We start from the raw sequence: 21794 nt of genomic DNA, 5'->3' as shown, positions 1-21794 counted from the left end.
ATCCTCTCTGAAGGGTCACCACTGACCCTGAACTGCAGCTATCAAACCAGCTCTTCAGTGTTCCTCTTCTGGTATGTCCAGTATCTCCATGAAGGTCCTCAGCTCCTGTTGAAAAGTGCAATAGAAAACCAGAGAGTGGAGCATGAAGGTTTTCACGCCACTCTTGTCAAGAAGGACAGCTCCTTCCACCTGCACAAATCCTCACTGCAGTTATCAGACTCAGCTGTGTACTACTGTGCTCTGAGAGACACAGTGAGAGGAACCACAGGGGAAGTTGAGCACAAACCCAGAGGCGTGCAGCTGGGGGTTGGGGGTGGGCAGCCCTGGGAGGAGAGAGTTAGGTTTCCCTCCAAAGTCATGAGTTGTCTACCAACACTCACATGGAAGGAACAGATTCCAGCTTTGATGTCTCAGGCTCAGGAGCTCTGGAGTAAGTCAGACTAGGAGTGGGAAGAAAAAATCTTATGAACTGTGGGAGGTCCAGTTATCTGAGATGATCCTGCTTTCAGTAAAGGTGCCTCTAGTGTTCCAGCAGGTTGAAGATGTTCCCTGGTGTCTGCTGACGTTTGCAATGGCTCCTCTGCCAAGAGAAATGTGGATCTGGTCTCTCCTGAGATATCTTCATCTCTCAGTCTGGGAGAGCTGCTAAGATCTCATTTTTTGGTAAGTATACGTTAAGTTAAGTTGGATATCCGAGGTGTAATGCCACGGATGTCAGAGATGATGCAAGTGGTGCTCCTCACATCCTGAGCTACAGAAATTTCTGCCCCAGTTCCCAGGACCTTCATTTCGTCTGCAGTTCTTCCTTTGCAGGAATCTTTCCATCTTCTCCCCGGCACAACAGACAGGAGCCCAGTTGGGAGAAATTGTGAGGGGAGGTTTCCCTTGTCTCTGTGTGAGACCCATGCACAGCTACAAACTGCAGCTTTAATGCACTGAGCACAGCACCAGCCCCAGGAGCATATTCTTTTAATTATTATTGTGCCTTGTTCTGTTCTTTCAACTGCAGGGGGAATCTCTTTTGCAGAAAGGAAGTGTGTAGGGCTGTGGCATCAAAGACATGGGGTCTCAGAGGTCACCCTCACTGCTTGAAAAGAAACTTTTATTTTAGTCCAAGGAAACCATTCAGAAGTTGTACTTATCAAACACCCCTCTACTTGTGAATCTGGAAGTTGAGTGTAAACGTACCATCAAGTAGGGTTTCACTGTGGTGTGGGAGGTAAAGCCGCTGCCTGTAGTGCCGGCATCCCTTTGTTTAGAGTTCCAGTCCTGAGTGCCCCACTTCCAATACAGTTTTCTGCTATGACCTGGAAAAGCAGTAGAAGATGGCCCAAGTGCATGAGACCCTGCACCAGCGTGGGAGACCTGGACAAAGCTCCTGGCTCCTAGCTTTGGATCGGCACAGCTCCATCCATTGTGTCCAATTGGAGAGTGAACCAGCAGATGAAAGAGCTCTCTCTCTCTTTCTGTCTCTCTGTCTCTCTTTCTCTCTCTGTCTCCCTCTCTTCCTCTCTTTGTGTAACTCTGACTTTCAAATAAATAAATAAATCTTGAAAAAAGAAAATAAAAAAAAATGCCTGTTTATGTCCTTTGTCCAACCTTAACTGGTTTGTTTCTTTTTTGTTGTTGTTGTTGTTGTGTTTTGAGTTTCTTGAACTCTTGTAGTTCCTGAATATTCAACCTTTATCAGTTCCATTGTTTGCAAATATTTTATCCCATTTTGTTTTTGGCCTCTTTGCTCTGTTGGACATTTCCTTTGCTAACAGAAGCTTCTTAGCTTGATGTAATCCCACTTGTCTCTTTTTGCTTTGATTTCCTGTGGTTCTGGGGTCTTTTCCAAGAAGTCTTTGCTTATGCAAATGTCTTGTAGGGTTCCCTGAAGTTTTCTCTGTAATTTGATGGCATCAGGTAAGATTTAGATTCTTGAGGCATTGTGGGTTGATTTTTGAAAAGGAGTATGTTAGGGTCTTTATCATACTTCTGCATGTGTAGTTCCAATTCTTGCAACTCCATTTGTTGAAGATGCTATGCTTGCTCCAGGGATTGATGTTAGCTCCTTTGTCAAAGATTAGCTGGTTGTAGATATGCAGATTAATTTCTGGGGTTTCTAATCTGTTTAATTGTTCCGCAAGTCTATTTTTGTGCCATTACCAGGCTGTTTTGATTATAAGTATCCTGTAATATGTCTTGATATCTGGTATTATAATGCATCTATTTTTTGTTGTTATATTGTTGTTTAAGATTGTTTTAGCTATTTGGGATCTGTTTTGTGTCCATATGATTTTAACATTATATTTTTCTAGATATGAGAAGAATGTTGTTTTTAGTTTGATTGGGTTTGCATTGAATTTATACACTGCTTTCACTAGTATGTTCTAGTGTGTACTAATACGATATTAATTCTGCAAATCAATGAACATGGAATATTTATCCATTTTTTGTGACTTCTATTACATTCTTTAAGATTTAAAATGTTTATTGTGGAGATCTTTCTTTTTTTCAAATTTACTTTTTTAAAAACTTTTATTTAATAAATGTAAATTGTGAAAGTACAACTTTTGGACTATAGTGGCTTTCCCCCCCATAACCTTCCTCTTACCTGCAACCATCTCATCTCCCACTCCCTCGCCCATTCCATTCTTCAAATGATTCATTTTCAATTACCTTTTTATATAGATCAACTTGGTATACACTAAGTGAAGATTTCAACAATTTGCACCCACACAGAAACACAAGATATAAAGTTCAGTTTGATGAATAGTTTTAAGGTTAATTCGCTTAGTAAAAACATTAAGGACAGAGATCCTACAGGGGGAACAGGTGCACAGTGACTGCTGGTGTTAATTTTACAATTGACACTCTTATTTATGGCATCAGTAATCACCCGAGGTTCTTGTCATGAACTACCAAGGCTATGGAAGCCTCTTGAGTTCACCAGCTATGATCTTATTTAGACAAGGTCATAGTCAAAGTGGAAGTTCTCTCCTCCTTTCAGAGAAAGGTACCTCCTTCTTTGATGACCCATTCTTTCTGCTGGGATCTCACTCACAGAGATCTTTCATTTAGGTCATTTTTTTTTTTTGCCAGAGTGTCTTGGCTTTCCATGCCTGAAATACTCTCATGGACTTTTTAGCCAGATATGACTGCCTTAAGGACTAATTCTGAGGCCAGAGTGCTGTTTAATGCATCTGCCATTCTATGAGTCTGCTGTGTATCCACTTACATGTTGGATTGTTGTCTTCTTTTTAATTCTATCAGTTAGTATTAGCAGACGCTAGTCTGGTTTATGTGATCCCTTTGACACTTAATCAGATCATTATGATCAATTATGAACTGAAACTGATCACTTTGACTAGTGAAATGGCATTGGTACAAGCCACCTTGATGGTATGAATTGGAATCCCCTGGCACGTTTCTAGCTCTCCTATTAGAGGTAAGTCCAAGAGAGCATGTGCCAAACTGTGAATTTCTTCCCTCTCATATTCCACTTTTATATTTAACAGGGATCACTTTTTAGTTAAATTTAATCATCTAAGAATAATTGTGTGTTAATTAAAGAGTTCAAACAATGGTATTAAGTAGAACAAAACAAATACCAAAAGGAATAAAATAGTAAGTTGTCCCTTGGCAGTCAGGACAAGGGCTGATCGAGTCATTGTTTCTCGTAGTGTCCCTTTCACTTTACCAGGTTTCCTTTTAGGTGCTCAGGTAGTTGTCTCCGATCAGGGAGAACATATGACATTTGTCCCTTTGGGACTGGCTTATTTCACTCAGCATGATGTTTTCCAGATTCCTTCATTTGGTTGCAAATGACCGGATTTCATTTTTTTTTTTACCTCTGTATAGTATTCTGTATAGTATATATCCCATAAGTTCTTTATCCAGTCTTCTGTTAAATGATGGGCATTTAGATTGATTGCATGTTTTAGCTATTGTGATTTGAGCTGCTCTGCTGTGGCCAGGGAGTGTAGTGGAGGATGGCCCAAGTACTTGGGTTCTGCACCCCATGAGAGACCAGGATAAGTACCTGGCTCCTGCCATTGGATCAGTGCTGTGCGCCGGCCGCAGCGTGCCAACCGCGGCAGCCATTGGAGGGTGAACCAACGGCAAAAGGAAGACCTTTCTGTCTCTCTCTCTCTCACTGTCCACTCTGCCTGTCAAAAAATAAAAAAAAAATAAACATTGAGGTGCAGACAGTTCAATTTTTTGCCAATTTAATTTCCTTTGGGTAAATTCCGAGGAGTAGGCTGGCTGGGTTGTGTGGTAGGGTTATGTTCAGGTTTCTGAGGAATCTCCAGACTGATCTGCATAGTGGCATTACCAGTTTGCATTCCCACCAACAGTGGGTTAGTGTCCCTTTTTCCCCACATCCTCACCAGCATCTGTTGTTGGTAGATTTCTGAATGTGAGCCATTCTCATCAGGGTGAGGTGAAATCTCATTGTGGTTTTGATTTGCATTTCCCTGATGGCTAGTGATCCTGAAATTTCTTCATGTGTCTGTTGGCCGTTTGGATTTCCTCTTTGAAAAATGTCTATTGAGGTCCATGGCCCATCTCTTAAGTGGGTTGTTTGTTTTGCTGTTGTGGAGTTTCTTGATCTCTTTGTAGATTCTGGTTATTAATTCTTTATTGGTTGCATAATTTGCAAATATTTTTCCCACTCTGTTACTTGCCTCTTCACTTTCTTGACTTTTTAGAAAAACTTCTCAAACTTCTCAATATGATGTAATTCCAGTTGTTAATTTTGGCTTTGACTTCCTGTTCCTCTGGGATCTTTTCCAAGAAGTCTTTGCCTGTGCCTATATCTTGCAGGGCTTCTCCAATGTTCTCTAATAATTTGATGTTGTCGGATCTCAGGTTTAGATTTTTAGTCCGTGTTGAGTGGATTTTTGTGTAAGGTGTAAGGTAGGGGTCTTGCATCATGCTTCTGCATGTGGAAATCCAGTTTTTCCAGCACCATTTTTTGAATAGACTCTCCTTGCTCCAGGAATTGGTTTTAGATCCTTGATCAAATATAAGTTGGCTGTAGATGTTTGGGTTGATTTCTGGTGTTTCTCTTCTGTTCCATTGGTCTATCCATCTGTTTCTGTACCAGTACCATGCTGTTTTGATTACAACTGCCCTGTAGTAAGTCTTGAAGTATGGTATTGTGATGCCTCCGGCTTTTTTTTTTTTGTACAAGAATGCTTTAGCCTTTCGAGGTCTCCTGTGTCTTCATATGAATTTCAGCATCAGTTTTTCCAGATCTGAGAAGAATATCTTTGGTATTTTGATTGGTATCACATTGAATCTATAAATTGCTTTTGGGAGAACGGACATTTTGATGATATTGATTCAGTGTGACTATTGATAAGTAGTGACTTTGCCCTGCCATTTTCCCAAAGATATTTGTGATATATGCTTTGAACTTCCAGTGATCTTTTACTGGGAGATTTTCTTCCTTTACCTTCTTTCGTATATATGGCCATGTTTCTGTGTTTCTGTGTGTAACACATCTTTGATCATCTTTTTCAGGACTGGATGTGGTGACAAATTCTTTCAATTTCAGTTTGCTATGAAAGGTCTTCATTTCACCTTCATTCCCAAGTGTGAGAGCTTTGCAGGATATAATATTCTGGGCTGGCAGTTTTTTTCTGTTAGTACTTGGGCTATATCTCGCCATTCCCTCCTAGCCTGTAACGTTTCTGATTAGAAGTCAGCTGTGAGTCTAATTGGAGATCCTCTGAGTGTAATCTGATGTTTCTCTCTTGCACATTTTAGAATCTTTTCTTTCTGTTTCACTGTGGTGAGTTTGATTACAATGTGTCATGGTGAGGCTCTCTTTTGGTCCTGTTTATTGGGGGTTCTGTGTGCTTCCTGTACTTGGATGACTCTTTCTTTCTCCAAACCTGGGAAGTTTTCTGCTAGTATCTCACTAAAAAGGCCTTCTAATCCTTTCTCTCTCTCCATGCCTTCAGGAACTTCTAGAACCCGAATGTTGTGTTTTTTAGATACTATCCTGAAGATTCCCTAATTTCCTTTTCTTGTCTTTGGTTTGACTGTATACTTTCCTGTGCACTCTTTTAAGTCCGTTATTCTCTCTTCTGCCTCACTGATTCTGTTTTTATGGCTCTCAACTGTATTTTTTATTTGTTCTACTGAATTCTTCATTTCATTTTGATTTCTCTTTAATATCTCAATTTCATGTTCTATTGAATTCCTCATTTCATTTTGATTTCTTCTTATTATTTCATTTTTACGAGAGAGATTTTCTGTCCTGTCCTTTATGGGTTTCTGTAGTTCATACATTTGTTTTTGATTACTTCCAAATGTTCTTATCATAATTTTTTTTGAATTTTGCATCTTGCATTTCTTCTATCTCATCATCTTCATAATCTTGTACTAGATTGTCATGTTTATTTGGGAGTGTCATGTTGTCTTCCTTGTTCTTGTTTCCTCAGTCTTTGCATTTGTTGTTTGGCTTGTGGAGATATTCTTTGGTTTCTTCTTTTTTTTCCACTGTAGTGGCTTTTCTCATTGTACTATTACTCTAGATTAAGTGGACTCTCTGCTTTTGGTGAATCTCTAGTGGCTTGTGGTGGGTGTGGCCAGAGAGCTCTATTCAGTTCTTCAGGGTTAAGGGTGTGCCAAAGGTGACACACCCAGGTTTGGTGTGGTAATTCTCTCTCTCTCTCTCTCTCTCTCTCTCTCTCTCTCTCTCTCTTTTATTCAGAAGGGTAGTAATTCTGCTCAGGTGAGCTCTTCTCGATTTCAATCGGTGCCTGAGCGCTAGCCCCAGTGGATATAATATTCATCTGTTCTGTCTCAAGGAGCACACAAAGGATCTGTGCAGTTTTCAGTGTAAGCTCAGATTCCACTGCAATGTCTCTCACTGGGTAGCCAAGGCCACTCGAGATTGTGAGTCTCCCACCGAGACTACTCACCTCTCAACCATACTGTGATTTCTCCCACACACCCTCAATTTTTTTTTCACAGTATGGTTCATAAGCTCCACACATTCACTAGGTCCTGTTATTACTCCCCTCCAGAGTCAGGTGTTTCTGTTTGGCTGAGCGTGGGTGCAGCCCTGAGCTGACACAGCGGTCACATATGTCCAAAATGGCACCTGCTCTATTGTCTTTCATGCCTTTGTAAGGTGTGTGGAGTGAGAGAATTGTCCGTATCATCCCTTTTATTTTTTTTTCTCTCCTGTAGTTAATCTGGTGTACTTTACCCACCTGGCTTCAAGCCTTGTTCCCTCTAGGCTCTTCCTGCTGCTTTTCCACCAGTGTCTCAGGCTGCTGTGGTTTTGCCTCACCTCTCTTTCCAGCGCTGGTGCAGAGGAGACTCTCGGCAGCAGGGCTCCTGAGCCATGGGTGCCCATGCCCTCCACGTCGATCCACATGTCCCTCTAACTCTGGAACAGTTCCCTGTGCAGTTTTTTCCCAAACTCAACCCTGAGACTTCACTATCTCCACTTTTATTAAAGTATCTTTTCCTGAGGGAGGTGTCTTTCTCTGAAGGGAGGAGAGAACCTCCACTTTGACTATGACCGTGTCTAAACAAGATAAGAGTTGGAGAACTCAAGGGGCTTCCATAGCCTTGGAAACTCATAACTGGTGCATGGGGAGATTACTGATGCCATAAACAGGAGTGTCAATTTGTAAAGTCAACAACAGGAGTCACTGTGCACTTACTCCTCATGTAGGATCTCTGTCCTTAACGTGCTGTACACTGAGGCTTAATGCTATAACGAATACTCAAACAGTATATTTCACTTTGTGTTTCTATGGGGGTGTGAACGACTGAAATCTTTACTTAATGTACACTAAACTGATCTTCTGTAAAAAAAAAAAAAGAAATTATCAATTCCCAACTTGACTCTCACTGGGATTAAACATGACAATAGGTCTGATTTGATTTCATCATCATTTAAAAAAATCATCTATTATTTTTCACTTTATGTTTCTGTGTGGGAGCAAACTGTTGAAATACTTACTTAAGGTATACTAAGCTGATCTTCTGTATATTAAGATAATCGAAAATGAATCTTGATGTTAATGAAAGGGGAGAGGGAGTGGGAAAGGGGAGGGTTGTGGGTGGGAGGGACGGTATGGTGGGGGGAAGCCATTGTAACACATGAGTCGTACTTTGGAAATTTATATTCATTAAATAAAAGATTAAAAAAAATAAAGTATCTTTTCCTGGACTATCAGTGAGCTCTCTCCCTATTCCACCATCTTGGAACCCCCCTCCCCTCATTCTTTATACAGAATATTACACATAACCATGACTATAAAAGCCACAATGTGCTATGTGATACTGGGACTTGTGACTTCTATCTGTCCAACAGTTTTTTTTAAAATATTTTATTTATTAATTTGAGAGGTAAAGTTACAGAGAGAGGGAGAGACAGAGACAGAGAAGTCTTCTCTCTTCTGGTTCACTCCCCAAACAGATACAACGTGGGGAGCTGAGCTGATATGAAGTCTGGCGTCAGGAGATTCTTCTGGGTCTCCCCCATGGGAGCAGAGGCCCAGGCACTTGTGTGTCTTCTACTGCTTTCCCAGCCCATAAGCTGAGAGCTGGATTGGAAGAGGGTGCGAACTTGTGCTCGTATAATGTGCTGGCACCACTGGTAGCGTCTTAACCCACTAAGCCACAGTGCTGATCTTCTTGGAATTGTACATGTGAAATACATGAAATCTGTTCTCTTTGTATTAATAAAACATTTTTTAAAATGATGATGATGATGATGACAATGATGATGATAGGGATAAACATTTACCTGCTTTCTTTATAGTTACTCGTCTTGTAACTAGATGATCATACTGACTGGCTACTTATATACTGTAAGTCAGCGGCATCACAAGGATGGATGTACACCCTTATTACTCTCTGTGTGGGATTTGATGAGTGCAACCCTTTGGAATTGATTTTAAAGACAGGAACTTACAGCTATTCATGCCAGGCCTATGTTGTAAGCTGAGGACAGCTTTATTATTATTATGTAGCCAACACTGTCATTTCTATCAATTTAACTCATCTGCATATTACCTCCTTTCTTAACTCACTTTTCAATTACTATAAAGAAGGAGAGATCCCTCATGTCATAGCGTGTTCAGTTCCTAATGACAGAATCTGTGGGTTTTGGCTGACTCCACCTGGGGCTAGTGTTGGTGTCTCCTCGTTCCAGGCCACGTAGAGTCACTGCCCCAGTGGTGATATGATCCCCATGCTGCTTATGTTTGAGGCTTGGGAGCAGTGCACAGAAAATAATTGTGGGAGAAAGGGGGAAGAAATTTAGACAATGAGAAAAGAGAATTTGAGGGCTGCATATGCATTAGGGGTCTCCCAGTCCAAATGCCTTACTTTACTTTTTATGATTATTTACTTATTTTTTAAGTTTTATTTAATGAATGCATTTTTATAGATTTTAGGAATATAGTGGTTCTTTGCCCCATACCCGCCTTCCCACCCCAACTCTCATCCTACCTCCCTCTCCCTCTCCCATCTCCTTCTTCATAATGGTTCATTTGTAGTTTGATTTTATATACAGAGGACCAACTCCATGTTAAGCATAGATTTCAACAGTTAACACTCATGCACACACACAAAATATAGAGTAGAGTTTGGGAACAAAATTTGCAGTCGATTCTCATAGTACAATACATTAGAGGCGGATGTCCTACATGTGGAGTAAGTGCACAGAGACTTCCTTTGTTCCTTTAACAATTAACACTCTTATTTATGACGTCAATGATCACACAAGGCTCTTGCCATGGGCTTCCAAGGCTATGGAAGCCTTTTGTGACCATAGACTCCATCGGTATTTGGACACGCAAATGCCTTACTCTAATCACAATCAGTACAACAGAGAAATTTGGGATCAGGAAATGATGGACTCTGGTCACTGGCATTTGGGACATGTCAATCAGAGGAGGATATGGGGAGGTCCAATGCAGAGACTGGTAACTGTGGATGGGCTTCTTAAGTTCATAAACTCCCTGAGCCTGAGCCAGCTGTGCTGTGTTATTAGAGTGCGGGTATCAGTCAGGTGTTTCATCGCATTTTTCAAGAATCAGTGCACTGTGAAAGATGCTGATAATCTGAGTCTGGGTAAGAGTCACGTGAAGAAAGGCACTGAGAGGATGGCAGGGCATTGGTCAACAATCCAGGGAGAGGATGGGGAGGGAGCAAGACATGACTGGGTGTAGCAGAATTTGCAATAAATAACTTCCCAGGGAGGAGCTAGTGTTTTTGTGTTGGTAACAAATGGGGGGGGAGGTAATCACCAGCTCGCAGTACACATTCAAAGGGATGGGCCCAAGAGTCCAGCACTTCTTCTATTTTAAAGGATTATTTAATTTATTTGTAAAGGCAGAGTTACAGAGAGGCAGAGAGAGAGAGAGAGAGAGAGAGAGAGAGAGAGAGAGAGGTCTTTTATCCACTGGTTCACTCCTCAAATGGCTGCAACAACTAGAGCTGCGCCAAACTGAAACCAGAAGCCAGGAGTTTTTCTAGGTCTCCCACATGGGTGCAGGGTACCAAGGACTTGGGGGCCATCTTCTACTGCTTTCCCAGGCATATCAGAGAGCTGGATTGGTGGTGGAGCAACTGAGACTCAAACTGGTGCCCATATGAGACGCTGGCACTGCATACCAGGACTTTAACCCACTGTGCCACAGTTCCAGCACTTCTGTGTAAAATCCTGACTCAGTCACTAATCAGCTATATAGTCTTGGATGAGTGGTTTCAGTTTTCTTAGGGTGAGTTTCCTCTTCTGAAATCTATTGATAGAAAGATCTCATAGGATTTTGTTAGGATTAAACAAAATTACAAAAATAAACACAATGCCACTCCTTTAGTGGCAGGTACTCCAACGTACTAGGAATTCAACAGACACTTAGTTGTTGATCATGTTTATTTATTTTCCCCAGGGGGTCCATACTCATATTTTCTGCTGTGAGCATTAAACTTGCTTGGATCATCTTCATTAACTCAGTATTTGATTAATAATACTGAAAATCAGTTCAAAATCTATTTGAAGTACATTTGTATAAATATAAAATTTGTATTTCACGAACCTGATGTTGTTCATGGACACAAGACAGGCACTGTCATATACAGTAAAGACACATTATGAATAAACCAGATAAAGTTCCTGCCCTCTTGGCTGATACAAAGAGAAAAATGAGACAAATGTTATAGCATATTAGTTAAGTGCTAGGGGAAAGTAGAGCAGGAAAATGGAGATGGGACTCATGGAGGCAGAGTCACTTCAACTGTGATTTTAGATGTAGGGAGGGGTCACTGCAGGCCTCAAGGAACAAGTGCATGGAGGAAGTGGGGGAAAGTTAGGGTGTACATTTACCAGCCAAGCTTCAGGTTAGGCAACAGCCAGTGCTAAGGCCTTGAGGTGGAGCTGTTCAAGGAACAATGCAGAAGCCAAAGTAGAGTCCGCTGGAGGAGAGGAATGGGAGACTGGCTCACATGTAGGGCCTGGCAGCCACATAAAGGGTGTGTCAGCCCGGCGGATTAGGGGCGTTCTGGAGGGGAATGCGAGGAAATCACATGTAATTCGTATCTCAAAGGGGGAGGATTTTGGCTACCATGTTGAGAGTAGACTGTAGAGAGTTAGGAATACAAGTCAGGCTGTTGCTGTCATCCTGGTGGAATGATGGTGGTGATGTGGACCAAGGTGGTAATAGTGGATGTGCTGAGAAGTGAACAGATCCTGAGGTGTTTAGAAGATAAAACTCACAACATTTGCTGGCATATTGAATAGGAATATGAAGAAAAGAAATCAAAGATGATGCCAAAGCTCTGGACCTAAACAAATAGGAAGATAGTGCTGCTGCCAGGTGAGTGCTGATTGATGAGGCTTGTTGTGGTAGGCAGAGGCAGGGAAGATCAGGAGTTTAGTTGAGATGTGTCAGGCCTGAGATGTGGGCTGAGTTCCTAAAAGAGGGCCAGGCTAAAGACAGTTTTGAGAGCTTTGAGTTTAAGGACAGTATCACAAAAGAGACCTCAGGCATGCAAATTCTAACACTACATTTGTGGTTTGGATTTGAAAAAAGACTGGAGAGATATCAATTTAAAAAGAGATATTGTGGGTGATCTGAGTGTATCAGGATGGTGCCATGCAATTTCAGTACCCTGAGGTGGAGGGAATTGTGTGATGGTAACAGGTGGACAAGTAAGATGACAGATGACATCTTTTAAAAATCATTACTGAAGCCTTTGCATTGTTCCTCCATAGAAGAATTTTCACTTTGTTGTATGTTTGTGAAACGTCACAATACAGTTTACCACCTGGCTAGGGTGCTTGGCTCTCTAGGCCTGAGAGAACAGCTGGAAGAATCTGGTCCCTCCAGGCATCTAAGACAGCTCTCTGCATTATTAGTTAGCATGACTCTACACCATACTCCAGTAATAAATAAACCACAAAACCTCTGTGAATTAACAAAGAGGACTTTATATCCATCTCACACCGACTCTGATGTGTGTGGGGTGCCCTCCTGTCTGCAACTTCATCGGCCTTCAAGGAGGCAGTGATGGAAAGGATGAGGAGGTCAAGATGCCCTTTGCTGCCTTGGTCCCACTGCAGAGCATGCAAAAGTCCTGTTTAGAAGGCCAAGGTAACTGTCTGGGTTGCAGATAGTTGTGGGATGAACTAGCATCATGGTGTGGAGATCTGAGAACATAAACTGGGTGGCATCTTTGTAACACAGGTAATGAACTCCAGAGCACATCCCATGCAGAGTGGTTTTGGGAAGCCTGAGGACTCCTGCCTACCATCTCATCCACTATCGTGAACTCAATGTTCACTCCTCTGCCTACTTTGACTATTGCTTTTATTAGTTGAGTTTGATTTTATTTATAAATGACACATGTATACAAATTTATAAAATACAATGTAATTTTAAATAAAGGTGTACTCCATGTTATAATGCAGTATACTTAGTGCAACAGTCACATCAAAAGCTTATGATTTCCTTGAGGTAAAAACGTCAAAATCTTCTCTTTTAACTTTAAATATCCTAAGAAAAGGAGTCAAATGTGAGAGCCATGATGCAAACTGCCAATGCTTGGACTAACCACAAGAGGGCGCATCTTTCTTCAGATGGGGGTTATTTTCCACATGGTTTAAGTGGTTTGACAGGTGCATATTTTGTTCACTCTTCATTGTTGCAACTGCCGCAGGGCAGTAAGGCTGTCTTTCCAAGGAGCAAGGATTTTCCAGGAGATCCTCTCAGAATTCAGGTTCTAAAACTGGAGAGTCACCCTGACATCCGGGGTGCATCCAAGGACTTTGTCTTACTCCTAGCTCACCAGCCATGCTCTCGGTGTCTTGTTCAGTGACTGTGGTGGTCCTGCTGATAACTGTCAGTAAGTGATGTTTGGTTTTTTAAATTATTTTCTGTTCCTAGATCTTGGTGAAGATCTCTAGCCCCACTTTCTCCCTGGACTGTCCTGTTGACATATTCCTAAATTACAACACCTTAATCATTTTAGGAAGGACGAATGGAGACTCAGTGACCCAGACCGAGGGACCAGTTATCCTCTCTGAGGGCTCATCTCTGACCCTGAACTGCAACTACCAAACCAGCTATTTGGATGTCCTTTTCTGGTACGTCCAGCATATCCATCAAGGTCCTCAGCTCCTGTTGAAGAGCGGAACAGAAAACCAGAGAATGAAGCATGAAGGTTTTCACGCCACTCTTGTCAAGAAGGACAGCTCCTTCCACCTGCACAAATCCTCACTGCAGTTATCAGACTCAGCTGTGTACTACTGTGCTCTGAGAGACACAGTGAGAGGAACCACAGAGGGAGCCGAGCACAAACCCAGAGGCGTGCAGCTGAGGGCTGGGGGTGGGCAGCCCTGGGAGGGTCGAGCTAGGTTTCCCTCCAAAGTCACGAGGTGTCTGCGGACACTCGCAGGGAAGGAACAGATTCCAGCTTTGATGTTCTAGGGCTCTGGAGCCCTGGAAAAGTGCGACTAGGAGCGGGAAGAGGAAATCTAATGAACAGGTGAGTTCCAGTTATCTGAGATGATTCTGCTTTCAGTAAAGGTGCCTCTAGTGTTCCAGCAGGTTGAAGATGTTCCCTGGTGTCTGCTGAAGTTTGCAATGGCTCCTCTGCCAAGAGAAATGTGGATCTGGTCTCTCCTGAGATCTCCTCATCTCTCAGTCTGGGAGATCTGCAAGGATCTCATCATTTTTGCTAAACATAAGATAAGTTAAATTGAATACTAGGGATGCAATCCGATTGAGATCAGCACTGGTGCAAGTCACCCTACTCACAGCCTGAGCTATAGAAACTCTTTCCCCATATCCCAGGACCTTCATTTCCTCTCCAGTTCTCCCTTTGCAGGAATCTTTCCATCTTCTCCCTGTCACGATATACAAGTGCCCAGTCGAGAAATACTGTGAGGGGAAGCTTCCCTTGTCTCTCTGTGTGAGACCCAAGTCAGCTGTGGGTGGGGGTGTGACCCTGGGTTTTGTGTTGCGATTGTTCTTGTTTTTTTTGTGCATGAAAGGTACTTTAGTTTCAAGCTTGCTCTTCCTTTTTTTAGGAGCATATTCTTTTTTTAAATTATTTATTTATTTATTTGAAAGTCAGAGCTTCAGAGAGGCACAGGCAGAGATAGTGAGAGTGAGAGTGAGAGTGAGAGTGAGAGAGAGTGGTCTTCCATTCACTGGTTCACTCCCAAATGGCCACAATGGCCGGAGCTGTGCTGAAGCCAGGAGCCAGGAGCTTCCTCTGGGTCTCCCATATAGATTCAGGTGTCCAAGTTCTTGGGCCATCTTCTACTGCTTTCTCGGGCCACAGCCAAGAGCTATATTGGAAGTGGAGCAGCCAGAACTTGAACGAGCACCCATATATCATGCCAGCACTGCGAACCGTGGCTTTAATGCATGCACCACAGCGCTAGCTCCAGGAACATATTGTTTTAATTATATTGTGCCTTGCTCTGTTCTTTCAACTGCAGGGGGAATCTCTCGCAGAAAAGAAGTGTGTAGGCATCAAAGATATGGGGTCTCAGAGGGCACCCTCATTACATGAAAATAATCTCCTATTTTAGTCCAAGTAGCCCATTCAGAAGTTGTACTTAAGCAAACACCCATCTGCTTGTGAACCTGGAAGTTGAATACAAATGTACCATTAAGTAGGGTGGGGCTGTGGTGTGGCGGGTAAAGCCGTTGCCTTTAGTGCTGACATCCCATTGTTGGGAGTTACAGTACTGAGCGCTCCACTTCCGATCCAGCTCTCTGCTATGGCCTGGGAAAGTAGTAGAGGATGGCTAAAGTGCTTGAGCCCCTGCATCAGTGTGGGAGACCTGGAAGGAGCTCCTAGCTCCCACTTTGGGTCGGCGCAGCTCTGTCCATTGCGGACAGCTGGGGAGTGATCCCCCAGATGGAAGACCTCTCTCTCTCTGCCCGTCTCTCTCTCTGTGTAACTCCGACTTTCATATATAAATAAATCTTTAAAAGAAGAAAAAGAGCAATGCCTATTCATGTCCTTTGCACATTCCTTAACTGGATTTGTTGTTGTTGTTGTTGAGCTTCTTGAACTCTTTGTAGTTCCTGGATATTAAACCTTTATCAGTTCCACTGTTTGCAAATATTTTATTTTTTGTAAATATTTTATTTTTTATTTTTATCCCATTCTGCTGGTGGCCTCTTCACTTTGTCGAGTATTTCCTGCTAACAGAAGCTTCTCAGCTTGATGTAATCCCATTTGTCTATTTTTGATTTGATTGCCTGTGGTTCTGGGGTCTTTTCCAAGAAGTCTTTGCTTATGCAAATGTCTTGTAGGGTTCCCTGAAGTTTTCTCTGTAATTTGATGGCATCAGGTAAGATTTAGATTCCTAACGAATTGTAGGTTGATTTTTGAAAAGGAGTATGTAGGGGTCTTTATCATAGTTCTGCATGTGTAGTTCCAGTTCTTGCAACTCCATTTGTCGAAGATACTGTCTTCTATCCACGGATTGATGTTAGCTCCTTTGTCAAAGATTAGCTGGTTGTAGATATGCAGATTAATTTCTGGGGCTTCTAATCTGTTTAATTGTTCCGCAAGTCTATTTATGTGCCATAACCAGGCTGTTTTGATTATAAGTATCCTGTAATATGTCTTGATATCTGGTATTGTAATGCATCTATTTTTTGTTGTTATATTGTTGTTTAAGATTGTATTAGCTATTTGTGGTCTGTTTTGTGTCCGTATGAATTTTAGCATCATATTTTTCTAGATATGAGAAGAATGTTGTTTATAGTTTGATTGGGATTGCATTGTATCTACAAAATTCTTTCATTAGTATGGACATTTTGATGATATTAATTCTTCCAATTATGAATATGGAATTTTTTCCATTTTTTGTCTTCTTCTATTTCATTCTTAAAGATTTAAAATTTTTATTGTAGAGATCTTTCACATCCTTAGTTAAATGTATTCCAGGTATTTAAATTTTTTGTACCTATTGTTAATGGGACTGCTCTTACAAGTTCTTTCTCAGCCATGCATTGCCTGTGTATACAAAGGCTATTGATTTTTGTGTATTGATTTGATATCCTGAAACTTTATTAAATTCTCTTTTGAGTCCAATATTGTCTTAGTGGAGCCTTTTGGATCTACTATCTACATGATTATGTCATCTGTAAACACACACAGTTTGACTTCTTCTGTTCTAATTCGTATCCCCTTGACTTCTTTTTCTTACCTAATGGCTCTGGCTAAAACTTCCAGAACTATGTGGATAGCAATGGGGAAAGAGAGTATCCTTATTGGGTTTCAGAACTCAGTGGAAATGCTAACACCCTTCTCCCATTCATTGTGAAGCTGTCCTGGGTTGTCATATATTGGCTTGATTGCATTGAGAATGTTCCGTCATATCCAATATGCTCAAGGTTTTTACTATGAAAGAATGTTGTATTTAATCAAATTCTTTTTCTGCATCTACTGTGATAATATACTGTTTTTATTCTTCCATTTGTAATGTGATGTATCACATTTATTGATATGTATTTGTTGAACCAAACTTGCATACCAGGGATAGACTTGCAAGCGGTGTGGTGTGAATGATCTTTCTGATGTGTTGTTGGATTTGATTAGCTAGTTTGTTGTAGTGTTGCTCGCCCATTCGCGGAGGAATGACACCGGACCCTGCGCTGTTCTTTTTGCCCTGCTCTTCCCGGGTTAACTGCCGTTCCCTCACTCGCGGAGGAACGACGCCGTCCAGGGTTAGCTGCCGGCCCCCCGCCTCCGCGGGGGAGCGGCACACCGCCGGCCGGCTCTCTCAGGGGCTGCTCAGATGTTCCTCAGATGTTGCTCGGTGCATGCTGTCTCTCTCCTCCTTTATAGTCCTCTTCCACCAATCCATGCTCTGCTGCCCACACGCCGAGCACGCTGCTCTCCTCCAATCAGGAGCAGGATCAGCTCCTGCAGCTTATCAGTCAAACTGATGAGGCAGCTGCGTAGAAGTTGTTTGCTCTCTCTCAGTGCCATATTGTGGGAGATCAGATGCATAGAATTAGTCTTAGTTCCAGTAATTTAGTCTAGTCTCAGTTGCTCCCCACATTGTAGAGAATGTTTTTCTGCAAAATTTTAAAATATGTGTCCATATTTTTCAGTGTTTTCTATTATGGCTTAGGTTTTGTTACAAAAGTTCAATGATGTTTCATACTATGAGATCTTCACATAGCATTTCCCAATGATTTCTTCTGTGTGTTTTTTTTTTTTGTTTGTTTGTTTAACTTTTCAGGTTTGGGTTTAGGGATTCATTTTTCATTTAATGAATTTATTTTGTGTGTCTTTATCCTAATAGATAATACCTGGTATTCAACCATTAGATCTTTCTTGCATAATGGTTTTCCTAACATATATATATCTCCATGCATTGGTCTGCTTCTAGGATAATTATCTCCCGCTTCTCAGCAAGAACGTTTTGCTTACCCACCTACTTATCCATGAATTTTGAGTTTTTATAGTACGGCTGGTGGGACCTGCCTGGTCATTCCACCGTGTGAGCACCAGCTATGCTCTGCTTCCTCTAACTCTTTTGGATGGCATTAGTTTGGCCTCCCTCATGCATGCTCCTTGAATACTTGAAAGAAGCCCTGTAACTCTGCAGTTCTCTCTCGTGAGCTTTTCCTCCTGGTAGCTATGTTCTTGGATTCTGTTTGTCATCGTATCCCAGATCCAAACTATCTTCTCAAATCACAAGATGTAAGAAATTCACTACTTCCACCTCCCAATTTATTATTATAGAAATGATGTCATCACAGAAACATTTCACTTCCTTTCTTTCTGCCTTTCTTTCTCTCTGTGTAACTCTGACTTTCAAGTAAATAAATAAATCTAAAAAAAAAAAGAATGAGTGAAAGAATCATAATTTTATTTTTTATTGCTTACTTGAAAGATTGAGCAACAGAGCAAGGGAGGTAGAAAGAGACATCTTCCATCCTCTGGTCATTCTCCAAATAGACACAACAGTTAGAGCTGGAACAGGTCAAAACCAAGAGCCAGGAATTCCATCCAGGCCCCCCCATTTGTGACAGAGATACAAGCCTGCAGACTCCTGGGTTGGTCATCAGCAGGAAGTGACTGGAAGTGGAGACATGACTGTATCCCAAGCACTCTGAAATGGGATGTCTCAAGCAGCAACTTAACTGCTGTCCCACAATGCACATCCTGAATTACAATTAATTAATGAAATTTTGTTAAGTGCATTTATGGTATGTACCTCTGCATATATTTTGAAATATGTACATTTCTTTCTATATTAGGAATGTGATTCTTCATAGTCAGCATCTTGGGATATATAAACTACAGTGTGGATAAGAAATAATATTAATTTCCTATATTTCCTGGAGTTGTATGGACTCAAATCACAGGAGAGGAACTGTTGCTTCTAACACTGATTGGGATTCGGTTCTCTTGAGAGCAGATTTCTCAAGGTCACATTCCCATATGTCTGCTCCACTGATAGGCATTGACTTATCCTTGCCCAGATTTATTCCTGCTGGAATGAACCCAAAGATGCATGATATGAACACAAATGAGACACAGTTTGGGGAGAGAATTTAAAGGAGTGAAGGATGTAATCATAAGTTGAAATTCTAAACCATGATTTGAGACACTGACAGTAAAATCTAGGGAAGCCTGAATGGTCAGTGGTCAAGGCAACAGCAGGGAGTAATTCTACTGCAGATTATTCAGTAATCAGTTTTGAAGCGGGACCACTCACACTGACATTATCATGTGTAAGCACACCTGAGAGAGATGTACACTTTTTCGAATTATATCTACCTGTAGCCTGATGTTTCTGAGAGTTTCTACTCTTTTCTGTCAATTCTTGCCAATAGATAAACCACATGTCCATAACACACGCAATCTGTTCTTCCAGAAGAAAGAATCCTAACATCCACTTTAGGTTTCTCATCACAGTCTACAAGCTATACTCTCCCCATTGATTACACTAATACAGTTGATTCATGGAAGCTTTCCCTCTGTTTGATCTTTTACTTTACAATTTAGTCATTTTTAATGAAAAAATTTTGCTGTTTTGATCCATGGCATTATTTCCTAGGAATGGCAAGGTCAGAGCAATGCCAGACTTGGGGGAGCAGAGACTGCAGTGGGGTGCATCTGAGATATTTAGCAAAGCTCTCTATTTTATTACAATCTTAGTGGGTACATATGTGACCTGTAGAAAGAGATTTCCTATTAGACTGAATCAAGATGGTTGTTTTGTCTGAGGGATTCTGTGTCCAGTTTTAGAAGTCGGAAATGTAAGAGGAGGAAGGACTTTATTTCTGAAGTACTCAGTGGATGCCAGTGTTTTCCTGATCAAGTGGACTAATCCTGTTGGTGACAAACCGGTACCCTCAAGTTCATTTAAAATGTCTCAGAAGAGTGCTGAGAAGATGAAGTGGAATCCTGAACCCCACATTTTCACCATGTTTCTTTCTGCCAAACTTCATCATTTCCGACTGGGGACACACTTGGACCTTGGTTTACGTGACTCATGGCTGTTTCCCTTGTTCTCCAAAGATGCCTGTCAGGGTGTGAGGATCTGGGAAGCGGTTTAACAGTTGAGGCTCTGTCCAGAAGAGGGCAGCACGTCTCTGCTGATGCACGATGTGGGACTGGCTCTTTTTGCTTGGCTTCTCTAAGAGCAGGCTAAAGACAGAAGCAGGTTCCTGAGCAGCCAGTTTGAAAAACGACTGGTCTTAGGAGGACAGGAAGAGACAACGATAATCGCTGTAGCTTTCCTGGCTGGAGATTGCAAGTCCTGATAGGTGGAGCCATGGGGACTCTTTCAGGACCGTTCCTCCTATTCTTGTGGCTGCAGCTGTATTGTGAGTTTGGAGCTTTGGGAGATCACGGTGATTAGCAAATGTTCTTTAGAAGTCTGAGTGGAGGTTGGCATTTTCTAGGCTGCCTGAAATCATTGTCGAAAAAAATTTGCGGGAATGATGACTTGATGATCGTGTCTGACTTCTCCTTTTGCCCAGGTGTGAGTAGAGGAGAGAGACGGTGGAGCAGAGTCCTTTATTCCTGAATGTCCGTGAGGGAGACGGCTGTGTTATCAACTGCACTTACACAGACAGTACCTTCAACTACTTCTACTGGTATAAGCAAGAACCTGGAGCAGGTCTCCAGTTGCTCTTAAACATTTTCTCAAGTATGGATAAGAAAGAAGAGAAGAGATTCACTGTCTTCATGAATAAGAAGGACAAACATCTCTCCCTGCACATCGCAGCTGCCCATGCTGTGGACTCAGCCACCTACTTCTGTGCAGCGTCAGCACAGTGCTCCCCATCCACCCGAAGCCTGTACCCAAACCTGCAGCAAGGCTGTTGCAGTCATTGGGAGGAGTGAACCAGCACCTGTATGATCTCTCTCTCTCTCTCTCTTTCTGTCTCTCATCATTTTTTTTTAAATGCAGATTATTTATTTGAAAGGCAGTGACAAAGAGAATGGGTGAGGGATGGAGGGAGAGATGGTGAGAGGGAGGGATAGATAGTTAGATCATTCATTCCATGGTTCACTCTCCAAATGGTGCTAAGAGCTGTATCTGGGCTAGGCTGATGGCAGTGGAGGTGGTCCAAGAACTCGGGCTATCTTTTGCTGCCTTCTCAGGCATGTTAGCAGAATCTAGATCAGAAATCGAGCAGAGAACTTGAATTGGTGCTGTGATAAGCAATGCCAGTACAGTAAGTGGTAGCTTACCTGCTGTGCCACAGTGGCCGTCCCCATTCATAAATAAATAAAACTCAATGAAAAGAATAAAAAAAAGAACATCTGCAATGGAATCTGAAGATCTGCTCTATTTAATTTTGACACTTGAGCCCAGGATTTTCAGTACTATATTTTCAATAGATGGATACTTAAAAAATTTGAAAGAAATTCACTTTCAAAGTGACCCAATGAATGTTAGAACATTTTGAATGAGTTCTTGTTGGGAGTTAGTGATCTTCAGTGAGATCTCATGTCTCTAGGGTTTACCTTACTGGCAAAAATAAGTTTTCTCCCTTTGTGGACATGTTGTCAAGGTTAGAGAATTCTCTTCTTTTCTTTTTTTCCTTTTTCTTTTCTTTTTTTTTTTTTTTTGACAGGCAGAGTGGACAGTGAGAGAGAGAGAAAGAGAGAAAGAGAGAGAGAAAGGTCTTCCTTTTGCCATTGGTTCACCCCCCAATGGCCGCTGCAGCCGGTGCATCGCTGTGATCCAAAGGCAGGAGCCAGGTGCTTCTCCTGGTCTCCCATGTGGGTGCAGGGCCCAAGCACTTGGGCCATCCTCCACTGCACTC

At 41.8% G+C, this 21794-nt stretch overlaps 1 gene segment (V, D, J or C); it reads left to right on the top strand.

Annotated features, from left to right (window-relative positions):
- The first annotated feature begins 13182 nt into the window (after window positions 1-13182).
- Window positions 13183-14340, top strand: LOC149123046 (T-cell receptor alpha chain V region RL-5-like). The segment is given in 2 exon segments: window positions 13183-13371; window positions 13498-14340. Coding segments are annotated over 2 exon segments (510 nt in total).
- The last annotated feature ends 7454 nt before the right edge of the window (window positions 14341-21794 follow it).

Source organism: Oryctolagus cuniculus, chromosome 12 (assembly GCF_051225735.1).
Source record: "Oryctolagus cuniculus isolate XC-2025 breed Fujian yellow rabbit chromosome 12, ASM5122573v1, whole genome shotgun sequence".
Lineage (NCBI taxonomy): Eukaryota > Metazoa > Chordata > Mammalia > Lagomorpha > Leporidae > Oryctolagus > Oryctolagus cuniculus.
Note: the sequence above shows the minus strand (reverse complement) of the source record. Positions and strands in the feature narration are given on the sequence as shown.